Source organism: Aplysia californica, unplaced genomic scaffold, assembly GCF_000002075.1.
Source record: "Aplysia californica isolate F4 #8 unplaced genomic scaffold, AplCal3.0 scaffold00263, whole genome shotgun sequence".
NCBI classification, from domain to species: domain Eukaryota; kingdom Metazoa; phylum Mollusca; class Gastropoda; order Aplysiida; family Aplysiidae; genus Aplysia; species Aplysia californica.
The window spans coordinates 78,338-96,170 of record NW_004797533.1 but is presented as its reverse complement, the minus strand read 5'-3'; the positions used below and the strand labels follow the sequence as shown (position 1 = coordinate 96,170).

The 17,833-nt window shown below is 37.4% G+C and overlaps 1 protein-coding gene across 1 annotated transcript in view; it reads left to right on the top strand.

Annotated features, from left to right (window-relative positions):
- The window catches only part of LOC101847431 (regulator of G-protein signaling 7), a gene marked incomplete in the record, with an annotated part of 152,658 nt that overhangs the window by 113,903 nt on the left and 20,922 nt on the right, over positions 1-17,833 (top strand). Inside the window, 8 exon segments of the mRNA XM_035970399.1 lie at positions 969-1,020; positions 2,429-2,570; positions 4,699-4,780; positions 5,918-5,992; positions 9,265-9,351; positions 13,538-13,599; positions 15,745-15,858; positions 16,863-16,994. Coding sequence (XP_035826292.1) covers positions 969-1,020; positions 2,429-2,570; positions 4,699-4,780; positions 5,918-5,992; positions 9,265-9,351; positions 13,538-13,599; positions 15,745-15,858; positions 16,863-16,994 — 746 coding nt within the window.

Sequence of the window (17,833 nt, the reverse complement as noted above, 5' to 3'; positions counted from 1 at the left end):
GAGAGAAAAATTTCCAGGTCTACCTGTGACGGCTTACATCTCAAAGATCGCTGAAAGATGAAAGTCTTTGCCGTTTAATGTCTTATTAAGGTCTATTTTTCTCCTATTGGTGTCTAGTTACAATATTAACAAAGCTTGATAGTCTTTGTAAAGTCTGGCACTGGCATATTTTTTTTCTCTGGCTTGTCAGCTTGCTCAAACTAGAGTCTATCTTTGATGTAGATTATTTTATCATTTCGGCTTTTTAAATGTTTCCCCTTTTGGGGGGGTTACATGTGTTAAACAATTTAAAATGTAAGATGTGGGAGTTATGTGCTCTCAGCTGGTGACAGTAAATGCAGTGACTAGTTTTTGTAGATTGTTATAAGAATTCTATGTAATATAATAATAGTTCCAGCTCAGATTGGGCATGCTGTTTGGTCAGTTGTTATCTTGCTGGGCTGAGGTGCCTATGGTCATGGTTCAAATCCCGAACTAGATGTTTTTGAGCTTGGGTTGGTCGAGTTTTTAAGGCTATCTGTTTGACTCATTCCTATCAGGATGGGCGTTATAACATTTGAATCTCCCCCCCCCCCCCCCCGGGTGGTGCCACTGACTGAAGTGTCTTTAGGCCATTTTAAATGCCCCGAAATACCTCCTCTTCAACAGTTTTCAAATGACCAGAAGGCCGATCTTCACTGAGTTAAGAGGAGCCACCTATTTAACAAATTTTCATCTCTAATAAGAATGAACCAAACTGATGGACGACCATGAAAACTTCTCAGACAATGCAATTTGAAATAATGTTAACATGTTCACTCTCAAATAAAACTTCTTAAATGCTCATTTTTTTAAACACATCTTGCCCCCCCCAAAAAAAAAAAAACCCACCCAAAAAAAAACATTCAATGACATTGTTTGATTGTACTATATTTGTTGACTTTAAAAACTTGTTGATTAACAGTGTGTGTGATTTATTTTTCCCACAGACACCTTGCTTCTGGCCCTCTAGATGTGGGGAACCCGAGAACACAGATTATGGTAAGGTTTTTTTTGTTTCTATACGTGTGTTTGAAAACATTTTTTAGCCATTTTTTAACAGTGAATGAAAAGTCAAGGACAGTATAGGCTGGTACATAAATATAATATGTATGTAATATTATTTATATATATATATATATCTTATTTATATATACAACCAAGCCTGTCCCAGTGGGAGGTTGGCGGGTGCTCTGGTGTGGTTTGCTTCTTCTTTCCTGTGAGACATCTGTCGTCCTTATCTCCTCTTCTTCTTTTTGTGTTTGTTACTGTCTTGTAACTCCTCTAATCTTCTGGCGCTCATGTGACCTTATGCCGTTGCGAGCGCTGTAAAACCTGTACGAAAACTAAAACTAAACCTGTCCAAGACAATCGCGCATTATCAAGAAGAAATAAAGCTGGTTTGACGGCATGTATATTTATAAACACATAGGGACTGCCTGCTCTCCTATTTTCAACTGCCAAAGTATTCTCAACATAAAAACTGTACATGACATCTCTGAGGGGGTTTTTTTCCTATCTGAAAACGCAACTGAGATAATCCCAACTACTCTCCATGAAGAATGAGAAAAATGAGATTAGGAACTAAAGTCATTCATGGAGCATTTAATATAGGTAAATAATCCTACCTGAAAAAGACAAAGCAGAGAGCTTTGAGAAGGTTTTTTATTCTTTGAGAATTTGCTCAACATTTCTCATTTATTTCATCTCTGTCTGTAGCAAACCATGATTTATGGACGGTATTTGGTGTGGCATCATTGTCAATTCATGATCTATTGTTGATAATATGGTTTATGTTCATCAATCCATTCCTTATGTGTCTTTTGATGATAAGTTTTAGAGCTTGATATTAATGATGGTTCTCATTGGAGAAAAAAATGGTCAGTTTTAATTCTGGAATAAAATAAATGTAACACCTGACCTCTGTGGGCTCCACGTTCACCATATTGAACACCATATTGAACGTTCCACGTTCACCATATTGAACACCAGTGGCCAGGCACAAAACTGGAAAACCCTGTGGCGTGGAAAGAAATAAAGAAAATTTGTACAACATTATACAATTATTCTGCCGTGCCAAGGCAGAGCGACGTATCTGAACTTTAAATTATTTTGAGTTGTGTCGCGCTGCTATTGAAAATATGGGCATGGCCCTTCAGTTACGTCTGTTTGGCATAGTGAAATATCTTATTTGTAGTGCAGATACGTCTTCCTGCCTTTGACACAAGATGCAGAATGGGTATAGGCGTCCATTTAAATGAAGATGCAAAAATTAATTTTTGCCGATACATCGGTCTGCCTTGGCGGGGCAGTATAAATTTGAAGTCTAACCCCGCAGCCTTTCTTTTCTTGTTCTCATTTTTTTTTTCTTTTAGTAGAGGTTTTACGGCGACATTCTTGTATTCGGCAGCTGTCTATTTATGCAAGAGGACCATGCAGAACAAGCAACGGCTGGAGCTGGCGGACTACGAGGCGGAGAACCTGGCAAGGTTACAGAAGATGTTCTCCAGGAAGTGGGAGTTTATTTTTATGCAAGCGGAAGCACAAGCCAAGTGAGTTGTGGAGATGAAAATAATAATAATTATAATAATAAATAACATTTATACTGCGTATTTCCATTTTCTAAAAAAATGCTCAATGCGCATTACATCGAAAACAACATCACATCTTAAAAATTAATCGACGTGCGTGTACGTAAAACAATGTATTATGCATATAATATTTATGGATATGTGTAAAAATTTCTATGAGAATAACAGTCGCGCAGTGAAGTCGGAAACGTGTTCACTAAAAAATATACAATGAAATAAAAATTCATGAACGGTCACAATAAAATTGAAAAATGAGTAACTAGAAACATTCATTAAAACATTTGTTTTCTACAGATAGAAAAACATTTCCGTTCTCTCTCTTCAGTCTCACAGTCTGGCATACTCATGCATATATAATATATAACAATACATCATTATGACAGGCATGCGTTTGTGAATTTAAAAAATGCTTCAGTTGATTTTTTAAAATATAAATTGTTGGGGCAGATCTTATGTTATGTGGGAGTTCGTTCCATACAAGAGAAACCTGATAAGAAACCAAAGTCAGCCTCTAAACATTTGATGTGGAGTTAACAGCTCTTTGTATGAATTGAATTATTGTCATATTATTATGGCGGCTCATCCATCAAGGGTGTTCCCTACAGTATGATGTCACTTGTTACAGGTTAAAGTCCTTTCATAAAGGCATTTCTTATTGAACTTTGTTGAGGTAAATTTTATATAGAGTGGGTGGTTGTCGCAGTTTCCCTCATTAAATTAAAAGGTACCAATTCTAGATTAAATTTTGATGAATAATAGCTTTTTGACAAGAAAGTTTATGCTTTTAACTTGGACAAAATGGCACCAACTTCCTAGCCCATATGTGAGCCATTGTTGCTGTTGCTGTTGCTGTCGTTCGTGTTGTTATTGATCCAGCAATAGCCTTGCTCTCATCCTCTGTCGAATGCCATTTAGTGATAAGTGCAAGTTTGCTGTAATGTCCCATAGAATGTTGTCAAGAAAATGTTAGGTTTTGGAGGGAGAAGTGTCACTCTGATTTCATTTAAGGGAATAGGTGATGATCCACTGTCTCCTATATGCAAAGTCACAAAAAGAAGACATTGGGGGAAGTATTCCTCAGGGGTAAATGGAAAACTTCTGGCTTGAGGACCACAGAACTGAAAGCGAGCAGTACTGCTTACAGACGTAAGTTACTTGTGGCGGCCTTTGAGATCCGTCTGTGTGCAATACTGCCCGTGTGAAGAGGGTTTCTCTTCTAGATTGAGAAAAGATAGACTGTACTTTGACTCTCTGTTGCTCCAGAGTGAGTGGTGGTGCTTTTGACCATAGTGAACTCAACAGCATGCCTGAGCATGGGCTGTGGGTGGTTGGAGGGTGCTCTGGTGTGGTTTGCTTTTTCTTTCCTATCAAACATCTATTGTATTTATCTCCCCTCCTTCTTTTTTTGTGTTTGTTACTCTCTTGTGACACCTCTAATCTTCGGCACTTATATGACTTTATTGTGTTGCAAGTGCCGTAAAACACTTACTAAAACTAAAACTGAGCGTGGGCCACTTTGTCTCATTGTGCAGTGAAGTAAATACAGCAATCTACCCAAGGGATCTCTTGGGCTCAGATCCTGTTGGCTTAGGGAACTCAAAGAATTAACTTTAAGGCATACTCAAAAATGAACAATCAGATATCATTTTTTTAAACCTAATAGTGCCTGTTTGATGCCCCCATTGTCACAAATAAGATCGTCTAGCGTCTAGAAAGTCTGTCTCTTAACACTTTTCCACCTATCGGCGAAATAAATGTTGCACCGACTAAAAGTTTGTGTATTCGTTAATCGGCGCATGTGCTGACGTCACAATATAAAAGGCAAAACAACTTATCACTTTAAAAAATCCAATTGACAGATTGGGAAAGACCTATTCAGACACAATTGATGGAACAGTGTTAAATAATCTGACAGTGCTGATATGAGCTAATATTTCCAAGTGCAGAAAAATCCTATCCAAAACCTTGATGATTCATCATTGTGTCAGTCCACATACCCGAGGAAAATCTGACTGCAGCATTTCATTTCTTACCTGAATTAAAACCCATCCCTCCGCCCAATTATACATTTGTTCCTCAATGTTTTCAGGGTGGATAAAAAGAGGGACAAGCTAGAGCGAAAAGTCTTGGACAGTCAAGAGCGGGCATTTTGGGATGTCCATCGGCCTGTGGTAAGTTTTCTTGTGTTTTATCAGTGCGCTCACACTAACATAAGAGGCTAAGTGAATCAGGTACTTACTTACTTTTTTTTACTTTTTCATCCTCTGTTGCCGTTAAGCGTGGAGGGGTGATGCAGTTTTCTATGGTAGGCCAGCTCCGCAGCTCTTTCTATTGTGATGTTATGTTTTCTTAGGGTTTTCTTGACTCCCTCAATCCACCCTTTGCGTGGCCTTCCTCTTCCTTTATAGCCTGAGTGCTTGGTGTTTTAGGCTCTCGAGGCTGGCTGGTCAAGTGACATGCGTAACAGGTGGCCAAGTGAATCAGATATATGCTGTCAAAACAAAATTACATCATTCAATATATTTTATAGATCATATTTTGTTTGTATTGTGGATTTCCTTGTATTTGTCAACAATAGCATGAAGTATAATGTAAGTCTTTTGTATGTAAAATATAACAATGAACTTTTCTTTTTATCGTGCAACAAACTCTTCAACACTTTCTTTTGGCGCTGATTTCTGCTTTATGTGCATCTGCTTATTTTCTATATAAGTGTGCATTATTGCAGTGTTATTGTTTAAAAAATGTTAGTGTTGTTGTTTTTTTTCTATCAGTGTATGATTTGTCAAGATAAACAATATTTCCTGAGAATAAAACGTGAATTTTCTAAAAGTTCTCTTACGTCATGTTCTAAATGCAGGTTGAAATTATAAAGGATAAGTAGGAAAAGTTGAGAAATCCCTCATTATATTGTACACTTTTAAGGCAATTTTGCTGTTGAAAGTCAGTACTGGTGCATCCATGTTTTTAAAAAAAATGTAATAAAAGAGTAATAGTACCAGAAATGAAATGTGTTCAGTCCTTTATGCTGTGGTTGAAGCACCACCTTCTGTTGACTACCTAGTGGGTACCCGAAAAAGATTTAAAGATGAAGAAAAGGAAAAAAAGAAAAGAATGTAAGCAGCTTTTCTCTCCTCTCTCTGTGTAGGATTTTTGTTTTTACAGAAGTTACTCATTTCTCTAGATCACCGCCGAAAAAATAAAAGAATATAAGTTTTTCCCTCTCTTTTTGTAGGTTGGTTGTTTTTACAGAAGCTACTCATTGGTCTAGATCACCGCCTTTATTGCACCTGTTTTATTTGTTTCAGCCTGGTTGTGTAAATACTACAGAAGTTGATATTAAGAAAGCTTGCAGAATGAACAGACACTCAAAGATGAGTCGGGTATGTGCTTTAGTGGTGTCCGAATTTTTTTTTTCTTTTCATTTGTCTTTTCTGAACAAAGTTTTGAGTGCTCTCCTTTCCTGTCGTGAGTGGTTGGCGGGTGCTCTGGTGTGGTTTGCTCCTTCTTTCTTATAAAAAATATATCGTCTCAATCTCCCCCTCTTTCTTTTTTATGTTTGTTACTCTCTTGTAACACCTCAAATCTTCGGAGTGGGTGGTTGGTGGGTGCTCTGGTGTGGTTTGCTCCTTCTTTCCTATAAAAAAAATCAATCGTCTCTATCTCCCCTCCTTCTTTTTTATGTTTGTTACTCTCTTGTAACACCTCAAATCTTCAGCACTTATATGACCTTATTGTGTTGCAAGTGCCGTAAAACTCTTACTAAAACTAAACTATCCTGGTGTTTCTGCAACTGACAATCATTTTGTATCTTTCTCTCATTCTTTATAGCTCTCTTTTATTGTCTAGTTATGTACCATCTATGTGTTTGTTTGTTTGCCTGTTTGTGCTGTACGCATCTCTCTCTCTCCCTCTCTCTCTCTCTCTCTCTCTCTCTCTCTCTCTCTCTCTCTCTCTCAGACTCTCTCTCCCTCTCCTTCCCCCTCTCCTTCTCTCTCTCTCTCTCTCTTCTTTCTATTTGTCTGTCAGTGTCTGTCTGTCTGTCTCTCTGTCTATGTCTCTCTCTCTTTCTCTGTGTGTGTGTGTGTCTCTCTCTCTCTCTCTCTCTCTCTCTCTCTCTCTCTCTCTCTCTCTCTCTCTCTCTCTCTCTCCCTCTCTCTCTCTCATTTTCTCTCTCTCTGTATGTGTGTAAGTGAGAGAGTGTTGTGAGTTTGTAAAATAAAAAGAGAGATAGATATTCAAATAAAACTAAAAAACTCTGATGCCACATCATTATTGTGAAAGATAATCTACTCTTTCTTCACTACTGTCTTGTTAGTGAAATTTGGTACATATTTGCAGCCTTGAAGTATGAGCATACATTGTGCACTTAAACACATTTTTTAAAGTTCTGTTTGTTAATGTTTGACAAAAATAATTATGCTTCCATTTTCATGTGCCCATTATATATCCTACACAGCAGAAACATCTACAGGAACTGAGTTTTGCACAAGCTTGTATATCTGAATTTTTTGTGTATTTATTTATTGTTTTTCTTCAACAGTAAGATAAGGTTTATTTTCGGGGAAATAAAAATAATCAGAACGGCTTTTTTCTTTTAATCTCACCTTTAGATCTCTTGCCTTGCTTGCTTTTGGGTTTTTTGTCATTATTTTAAATAAGACGCACACATGGATTGATCTGGGAGATAGCAATAGTTTCTTAGAAGCATTGATACAGCTGAAGTTTGTGAGAGAACTTTTCGCGACCTCAGTGCTTTCTTGTCCTGTCTTCATTTCTAATAACAGTGAAAACAGTTCATAACAAAGAGTGAGCTTAAGAAGAAGTCACATTTTCAATGTTAAAAAGAATGGAGATAGTTGGGTTTTGCTGCCCAGTTAGTTGTTTCCTCTGTAGAAATAAAGCCATACCTGCTCTGACGACCCCCCTTACCCTCTGGGGCAGTGCCACTGACTGCAGTGTCTTTAGGCCATTCCCAAAGGGGGGCATTTATCGTTCAAGCATAGTATAATTGTAAATGGGTTGATTCATGTCACGCTCATAACTGTGCCTGATCTACAACAGGGAACTGCTGCTTTTTCTTTCCTAATCCTTACTATTGTCATTTCCTCTACTTCTTTTGTATGTTTGTCACTCTCTTGTGACCTGCTATTTCCGGGGTGCCTTGATAGTTGATGCAGACTTTGTGCTGTTGAAGCTAGAGAGGTGAGCAGAGTAAGTCTGATTCCCTGTAAAGACTTCTCTGTTGACACCCAACCCTTGGCACTCATATGACCTTATGCAGTTGGTAGCGCCGTAAAACCCTCTACTATAAAAAAAAAAACATGTATAACAACCCCCTGTCCAAGACACAGTCACCTGTACAATTGACCACTTCTCACTTTTCCCCTTTGGTTTTTTTTTTTTGGGGGGGGGGGGTATATTATAATGAATCAGGAAACGACAAATGCAGTTTTTGGGACACCTGAATAGATGTAAGGGTCTTGAATATCTAGCTCTCTCTGGTAAAATTGAGGGCAAGCGAGGCAGGGGTAGGCCCAGAACAACATACTTAGGGAACCTAAACGAATGGGTAACTGGGAAATATCAGGGAAGCGTAGCTTTTTTGAGAGCATCCGAGCAAAGGAATGAATGGAAAACCATGATCGCCGATGTCTGTCGCAGATCTGGCACTGGATGATGAGGATAGTATAATGACACTTTCCCAGACACCCATCTGTCTAAGACTCGCACATTTGGTCGCTTTTAAGGACGAGCTGGCTAACCCAGATTTCGGGGGTTTCCAGAAATCTTGAACTACACCAAAAGTGGGCTTTGCCCTACCTATAGGAGAAGTTTGGTTTCATTGGTGTGTATATTTGTTTGGTCATACAGAAAACTCTCCTTGTCTTTTAAAGAAACTGAACAAGGGGCAGAAACTTTACCTTCGATTTTCTCAAAACATCATTTTTTGGGATAGCCTCCTTGTGCTTAAAAGCGACCACTTCTCCTCAGCAATTGATGGCCCTCTTGGTCATAGTCGACCTTACTCTTACTTTCTAAAAATGCCCAGCCTTCTGATAGCCCATAGAACCCCCTTTGATTGATGAAATTTTGTGTTTATGCTGACATGTGTTTGTGTATGATTAAATGTGTATGTGTGTGTATACACATGTTCGCATGATGTGTGTGTGTGTTAATGATTGCTAGGGAGAAGTGAAAGGATCACAAGAGCAATTATATGTTTTAAGTTTTCATATGTATGTATTAATTTGCGTGTGTGTGTGTACGTGTGTGTTTGTGCGTTTGTTTGAGTATCAGTGTTTGTGTGTATATATTTATATAGGCCCATGGAAATCAAAAATGTGCTATCACAATTGTTTGGAAAAACTCAAAACTGAAAATGTTGACTCTTTACATTGTGTAATACAATCATCACTCTCGTTAATATCTTCTTGGTTTTTGTTTTTTTTTAATAATAGATTTATATTTAAAACTTATGAAATTCAGTGTAATATCTAGTTTTAACCATAGTGTTAGTTTATTTCCTAAACATTGTCATTTTTGGCACTTGACAAATTTGCTTTCACGGGTCGATGTGCAGCATGTGTACAAAGGATTTATAATTCTATAATTATAAAGATTACCCAATTTATCCCACTTTTCTGCTCTGCAGCCCAATTATGCAGTCCCGGGAGGGCGAATAAGCCCCAGTGTGTCTGAGGCCGACCTTCACACGGCTGGGGACTCCATACGACATGAAGTAAGCTCATAATTGCTATGGATTCTTTGATATTGATACTTGTACCTGAGTCAACAATAGCTCGTCCTGAGTAAAATGATTCCCCGTGAGATCTCAGAGACTGTAGCTTTTAACCCTCTTAGTATTAAATGTTCTGTACTTGTCGCGCCGCCGTTAGGAGTGAAACCTCGGAAGTATGTTCAGCACATCTCTGCCATAAGCTGACAAAACGCCTTCTTTTTTCATTTTTGGCGCCAATTTTTTTTTATTTGCTAAATTGAAAGCCTGACCAATTACCATACTTGTGTGAAAAAATCAAAGTGAAATTGTGTCTAGTTTTTTTTTTTTTATAAATGAGAAGTCAAATTTTGGAAGGTTACGCTTAGATTTTAGAAAAAATATCTTTGTATTTGTCTCAAGTGACTAAAAAAAGATAAGGCGTTTTATCAGCTTACGGCAGATCTTTTGTACATTGAACTGTGAAATAGTTTAGTCTTCTACTGCAGTCCCTGAATGTATTTGTCTTTATGCCATGATTTCTGCATTCTGTAAATGCAATTTACATATGTACAGTAGACTTTGTTTAACCCGAAGCCATTTAGTACAAAATTCCGTTAACCAGGTTTCTTTTCCCGCATTTTATTATATGCATTGCAACTTTCATCCACAAGAAATCTGCTAAACACGGATAGCTTCTCTGGTCCATTGAACATGTTTGTAGGGTTTTACTAAAAATATATTTTTGTTCATTTGTTGAAGTTTTACGGGGTAATACGAGGAAGAACAAGTTAGACAGAATGGGTGAAACACCAAGTTGATGTTTTCATGCCTCTCAAGTTAACGCTTTGAGGTCACTTAGTGCAATAACGCACCGATGATAATTATCCGTTCGGGTCACTTCTGCAACAGGCCTGAGAAGTCGGTTGTCATCGCTCTCCTGGCTGGGTGACCAGATGGGGTATTTTGTACCGCTTGCTGTGTGACTGCTAAGTGTTAAGACTCGATATTATCAGGTTTTGGAATGATAAATGTGAGAAAATGATATTTGGTTTTGTTCAGGGTAAAATTAGCCTGTGGTAGTTAAATGTTTTCAAAGCATTTCTTATAAATAACTTATTTCTAAATATGCACAGTGATGACACCTTACAAAAATAAAGGGGTAACCAGTCTTCCACAAATTCTAGAATTCCAAATTTCCTATAGGGCCTTAATGAAAAGACTTCAGTTTATTGAAATATGTGAGGCATGGAGGTGAAATTAGGCACTCATCAAAATAATGAAATTGAAGAAAAGGGCATTTTTCCACCATTGTGGCAATTGCTATCGAAATTTTGTTTTTTGGCTAAACACATTTTATGTTCATATGAAAACACATTTTCATGTGAATTGTACGGAAAAACCTTGTTTTAAGACACAAAATATGTAACTTTCAGTTTTCAAGGACTCTACTTACGTTCCCAAACTTTGGCGCCCATTATCTGATTAATTGACCACTGAAACCAGGCTACCTCACCTTCATCAATTGCAAATATCTCGACTTCTATTCAAACTAAATTGATATTTTTTAATTGAAAGCAAGGCAAATGAGTAAGCTTTCAGATGATATCATTAACTCCACATGCCCAAAAATTGATGAGCGCCTGATTCCACCATGTCATGACACATATTATGATTCACATTTGCAGGTGGTAAAGTACTTGAAAACAATTTTCTTCAACTTTGTATTTTATTTTATTGTGTAAGGATATTATGTGCATACATCAGCCAAGAAATATGTCTAGGGGTGGGCTCATACAAGAATTAGATTTAAAGTACGTGTAGTTAAAAGATTACAGTGGATATCAGTTTTGAATTATTTTTTTAAAGGTAAAAATTTGTCAACATGGGTGTGTTAATTTTACATCCGCCTGCTGTAAGTTAATAGAGCTGTGGCACTTTTTAGCACATAAAAGGTGTTTACTTCACTGAAGGAGAAAAGCAACATAGTGATCAATGATCAAATGAAATCGGTTTAATATAATTTAAATCATTGATGTTTTAAAAATTGTATCTTTCATGGGAAATTGATATTATACCACACTTTAGGATTTTATGAGCTCGATTCAAGAACTTTGTCTAGCTCTTCTCGTTTTCACATCAAACATCAGTGTAAAAGCTTATTCAATATATTAGTACTTTAAAAAAAAGATATTAATACTTTAACTTTTGGCTGAATCATCAAACATGTTAATCAAAATGACTCACTTTCACAGAAAATGAATGCCAAAAAAAAAAAATCAGTTTATTTTGAAACTCAAGAGATTTGGCCTCCTAAACTTTTTTTCTCGCCAAAGTTCATCCCATAAGAGGTTTTGGCTGATTTTATTACGCAAAGAGTAAAGTATAATATTCAGTTTGTCCATGTCTCTGAAAATATAACTAGCTACGATTTGACTTTTTGAAAACTTGCACTTACAAAATATGTAAGGGTCTGTTCCGAGCTTCTGTTTTAACATCTTGGTGCCAGCATCTTCATTATGAATAGCTTTTGCTACTCTGCAATAAATTGTGTGAAGCTCTGACTTTTCACTCTGTTAAGGCTGGTAAAACCTCAATAGTTCTTTCTCTGGTTATACATTACAGTCAAGTTTTACAGTATTTTTTCTTGAATAGGTTCACTATTTGCCAAGGCTAGTATCCCTTTCATTTGACATTTTCTTATTTGAACAAGGATATTTTCATACGGTTGTTTTTTTTCCCCCCGTTGATAAGGAAAAAGCAGGTTAGACAGGAAAGGGTTAAACGTAATGTTATCAAGCAGTTACTTGCCATCCCATTATCCCTCACTAAGATCAATTTATTGAGCTCTGCTTGTGTGCAGTTTAGAGCATTTTTGCATTTGTTTGAGTTGTTCTTAACCCCTAGTGCTTTTAGGTTTGCAGAGGGTTTTGATGTTTTGGAAGCAAATACTTATTCAGCAGTTTGCAGTTGGCAGACCGGCAGACCTCAGTGTATTTGAACATATCACCAAAATAAGTCTAGAAAACTGTTATAGAAAATTCACATACCAATTTTGTGCATTGATCCTTTGTTACTCATGTGAAGATCTGAGCAACCTACAGGTTTCATTAAATAATTTTGCCCTCTAATGTTGCCTGAGCATAACGGTTTTTTTCCTCCCCTGACTGACAGTTTAGTTCTTGTCAAAATTTCAAAACTTAACAGAAGTGAGAGGGTTAATCACGCTGGCAGCTAGCATTTACATAACTTCCCATTAATGATCATAATGGTTGTACAGAGTGGTGTGCAGGAGTAAAGAGTATATTTGCTTATGTGGAGAGAAAACTTGACTCTTGCTACTCTCACAGGATTTTCTAATTTTGCTCAAACATTTATTTAATGCTCAATATTCTATTTGGAGAGAATTTGCCTGTCAACATTTGACTTATGAAATGTGCAAATATGAATAAGTATAAATGTCAGTCCTGTACCAACAGAAAAAAAAGGAAATGCAAACAATTAGGGGTTTTTTTTGGGCTAATTTAGAGATAACCTCTTGAATAACGGAGTTTTATAATCATCCCACTTTTTGTACCTCAAAATGTTTGAAAAGAGAGAAATCTGTTTGATTTAGAGGATAAAATTTCTGTTTAACTGATCATAACTAGGGAGGGGGGGGGGTTGTATTCATTGTAAATGTTTGGTTACTTTAAAAAATAATAATGCTTTAACCCTCCTAGTATTACATTGTCCTTTTCATTCCGTGGTATTGTAGCCAATTTAATCATCCGTAATTTGCATTGCTATTTTAGTTCGTTAATCCTCCAAACATTTCAACTCCTTCACAAGTGAGTTCTACTTTCTAAAAATGTAAAGGTTTTATGGCCTTTACTTGCTTGCCTGCTCTCAAGTATTTTCCAACATGATGTGGTGGAACTTGTATAATTCCCCATGACACCAGAGGCTATGTTAACAACACTGTAGAGTCAAAGGGAAAGATTGGGTTTTCTGTCAAAATTGTTTTTTTCATAAGATTCACAACTTTTTATTATAAACTTTTCAAACTGTTGGGTTGACGTGAAGCAAAATTGGAGCCCATTTACTTTGCCAAACGAAAATCGAAAGTCAGGAAATTGTGTTTGTGAACTGTTCTCTACCCATGTTTCATTTTTCACTCCTGTGATAATTGTACTTTCCCATTTTATCTTATCCATATTTTTTTCCTCAGATCAATGTCTTGCGGAGGAAATTAGAAAAAAGACGGGTAAAAATTTCTAAAGTTGTAGAATGGTAAGTATAAGGGACAGAAATGTAAAAAATGGTTTGGATGTTTATAAATGTATCAGCAAGATTTACCAAACATCTTTGTCAGTAAATGAAGACAACCACTTGACATTCTACAGGGTCCGAAAGAGAAGGAGGAAGTAAAAGAGCTTGTTTGTAATTTCAGGGTTTTGTTTAGAAATCAAAGAATACTTACATTTACTGAGCTAAAATGCCATGAGCATGAACTGGTATTTAAAACTAGGATTTCTTATCTTTATGGGCACACCAAATCTACAGAGCAGATAAAGAATACTTTTAGGTCTAGTGTTTATATTATGGAGATATGATACGCTGATGAAAAATTGAGCTTTCAGCAGTTGTTCTTATTTAAACACTTTTAATGCAGCATCTGCTTCTCTATTATTGGGTTAGGATGACAGTATTTTTCTTGTTTTGTCCAATTTTACCCTCCGCCTGTGATTATTATAATATGTCAATTTGATCGAGAGACAACTGTAGTGTGGATGTTGGATATGTCACTTTTCCCTCAGAATTCGCAGGAGTACCTGTTAGAATTAACATGAGATTTTCATTTGATATACCAAGTTTTAAAAACACAGCTCTGACTGTGACTGATATTCTTTATTGATGAGTTGATGAATTTGTCATTATATAGCCTTCTACTTTTACTTTACTTTACTTTTCCGATCCAGCGATCATCTGGGTTCTAGCCCTTCAGCCTGTTGATATGGCATAGAATTTACAGGTTTTTTTCAGCTGTGTTTTGTCACTAGGGAGGCAGATAGGTAGGTGCTACGCAGGTCGCTAAGTGCGTGGCAGGAAAAGAGATGGTGTGATACTGTTTCATCCTGGCAGTCACACAATGGGCAGTCAGGTGGGGTATCCTTGCGGATCCTATTTAGGTAGGAATTCAATGGGATGTGTTGTGTTCGCAGGTGAATGATAGTGACTTGTTCTCTTCTACTCAGGGAGTTTGGTGCATCTTTTGAGTTGGGAGCAGTCATGTGTGCAAATACAGCTCTTCCAGTTTTGTCCATAGCCCATCCATTCAGCCACTGTTCCCTGGTGTTGCATTTGATGATGTTCTTGGCTGTCTGTTGTGATACTGGGGTTTGAGGTTGTGTTTGTGATGCTCCCTTCTTGGCAAGGGTGTCTCCTCTCTCGTTTTCTGGGATGTTGCTGTGGCCAGGTATCCACTGACAAGTCATGTTGATGGCGTAGGTCTGCATGAAATTGTTAATTGTTTGAGCCACAGATAGGCAGGCTGGGCTTTTTAAATTCATGTTTTCCAAAGCTTGGAGTACTGATTTTGCATCTGCGAAGATAACAGTGTTCTTAATTTTGTCTGGATATATTATAGTGAAAATGTTGGTCAGGTGGAGGATTTCTGCTTCAATGGCAATGGCGTCAGCCTCATGATTTGTACAAGAAGTACCACAAGCATCAAATAGTTCTTCACATGTCTTGTCAGGATGTTCTGTTCTTACTCCAAAGCCTGCATTAATTGTTCCCTTGAAGGCTGACCCATCAGTGTAAATATGGATGGAACTACTTGGGTAGGAGTCAATTGAGGTTGACAAGAATTTCATTGTGGGTCTTATCTGGTCCAGAGGATTTGCGAGGCTTCAGTTTCTTCATTGCCCTGTTGAGCTCAGTGAGTATGAAGTCATCTTCAAAGAGAGAGATATTTACACTTGGCGCATGCTCTTTCTCTTTCAGTTTTTTCAGACAGTCTTTATGTTGGTCAGAGTGAGGTGTGGCTTTGTTTATTGAGGCAAAGAACTTGTTGAAGGTTTCTGCCTTCTTTTGGTCTTCTGCGATGGTGCCTTCCTCTGTGTCCATGGGTTTAGGGTTGTTTCGGCGCTTTTCTCCACACAAGTTGGAGAGGAAGGACCATGATTTGGCTCCGTTTCTATGTAGGTCGAGATCTGCGACTGTGGGGCTCCATTTACATCTTTTGGCCAAGAGTGTTGTCTGTTTGGCCTTAGCTGAGGCTTCTTTTTAGTTCATTCTGTTTCCTATTGTTGGGTTGTTTTCAAGATTTTTACGTCTATTTTCTCTTTCTTGGACTGCTTGTTCAATGTTCTCGTTATATAGCCTTTTACCTACAATAAAGATAATGTTATGCCTGTCACTTTTCCTTTGCAGTTATATAGCTTATTACCAGCAATATGCAGAATTTGATGCCTTCATAACAAGTCCAGACACTTCCAATCCCTGGATCTCTGACAGCACAGAGTTCTGGGAACAGGAAAAGACCATGTGAGTGATTTTAGGTTCTTGACAGTTACTGTTCAGGTACATTGTTTCAAAGTTCTTGATTCAATATCTGCCATTTAATAATAATAATAATAATAATAATAATAATAAATTGCATTTATATAGCGCATTTCCACAAAAGAAGTGCTCAATACGCTGTACAATAATACAAAGAACATATGCAGGGCACAGCTCCTGTAGTAATCCTCTTTCTCTCTCTCTCACTCTGTCTCTGTCTTTCTGTCTCTCAGTCTCTCTGTCTTTGTCTCTGTCTATGTCTCTCTCTTTCTCTCTCTCTCTCTCTCTCTCTCTCTCTCTCTCTCTCTCTCTCTCTCTCTCACACATCCTTGAGTAAAGACAATCCCACAAGGCTTATCCATACAACCTCGCACACATTGATGAATTCACACAGTCATAAATTCTTACAGAACAGAACTGATTGAATAAACGATACTGAGAGAACATAATCGATACTGAGAGAACATAATCGATATTGAGAGAACATAATCGATACTGAGAGAACATAATAAATACTGAGAGAACATAATCGATACTGAGAGAACATAATCGATACTGAGAGAACATAATAATATTTGTATTGGCAATGTCAGAAATGACAGATTGAAGCAGGACTGAAACAAATGTGTTTTAAGTGCTGATTTAAATTTTGATAAAATTGTAGAGTCCCGTAGATGAGATGGTAAAGCGTTCCACAGGGACGGGGCGTGGTGTGAAAAAGCTCTCCCTCCGAGGCTCTGACTTTTGCTTTGGACAGGTCTTAATCATTGTCAAGTCTTTCCACAAGCAATTTTTTCATCACTTTTGCTCCACGAGTTCTTTTGTGCATACTTTGCATGAATTGTCAACACAAAATCTTAAACTACCAGCCTTGTTGCATTTTATGGAAATTTTACATATAAGTAGTGTCATTCAAAAATGTAAAACATTATCAGATGTAACATACTCCGTAGACACTGTACCTAAGCCTGGTTTTTGTCTCTTTTCAGGAATCCAAGAGAAATCCCACAACGCAGAGTGAAAAGATGGGCTTTCAGTATAGAAGAGTTGCTGTGTGACCCCGCAGGACAGGACCAGTTTAGCAAATTTTTAGACAAAGAATTTAGCGGTGAAAACTTAAAGTGAGCAAAATATTTCATCTTTTTTCTATCTTTCTGTCACAACTGAAACTAATTTTATACAGGAAACAGTTCTCCTGTAGATCAAACATTCATGGGGACTGGTACACTCTCAAATTTTCCGTAGTGAATGCTAAAACAGGTCGTTGTTTCTAAAATTGTTTCAGAAGCAGACATGCTTTCATTTATTACTTTTTCTGTCAGGTTTGGTCATGGAGATTAACGTGCGTGTTACCGCTTTGTCCATCAGTGTTGTGATAATTTATAAATACTCTGGCATAGCCAAATAAAGCATTAAAAAGCTTCTACTTTAACTTTTAGATAGTTTCGTTGCATTGCAACATAAATAAGTCATATAAGTGCCAAAGATTTGATAAGGTTTACAAGAGAGTAACATTCAAAGAAAAAGAGAGATAGGGACACTTACTGTTTGGCAGGAAAGAAGGAGCAAACCACACTAGAGCACCTACTGAACACCCGCGAGGTTTTCCTCTGTTTCTAATTTATTATAGATACAAGTACAAACAAGCAATAACAACCTGGCTTGCAGCAGGGAAGTCAAGTTCAAATTACCTGGGCAAGCCTTGGTCGCATCAAGTATTCCTTATCTTCTCAATAAGGGTGAAAAATTTTGGAGGCCCTGTGTGCAAGTTGTGCACATTAAAGATCCCTTGGTGGTCCTTAAATCTATAAGAGTAGGCTAAGCTTCAGCCGCCACCCTGGCAAAATTGAAAATTAATTTCTACCAAAACTGAAACTAATCAGTATTAAAATATGGAAAATCTTCAGAATCAAAATGTGGCTGCCTGAAGACAAGGTTGAAGAAATAGCAGAGGACTATC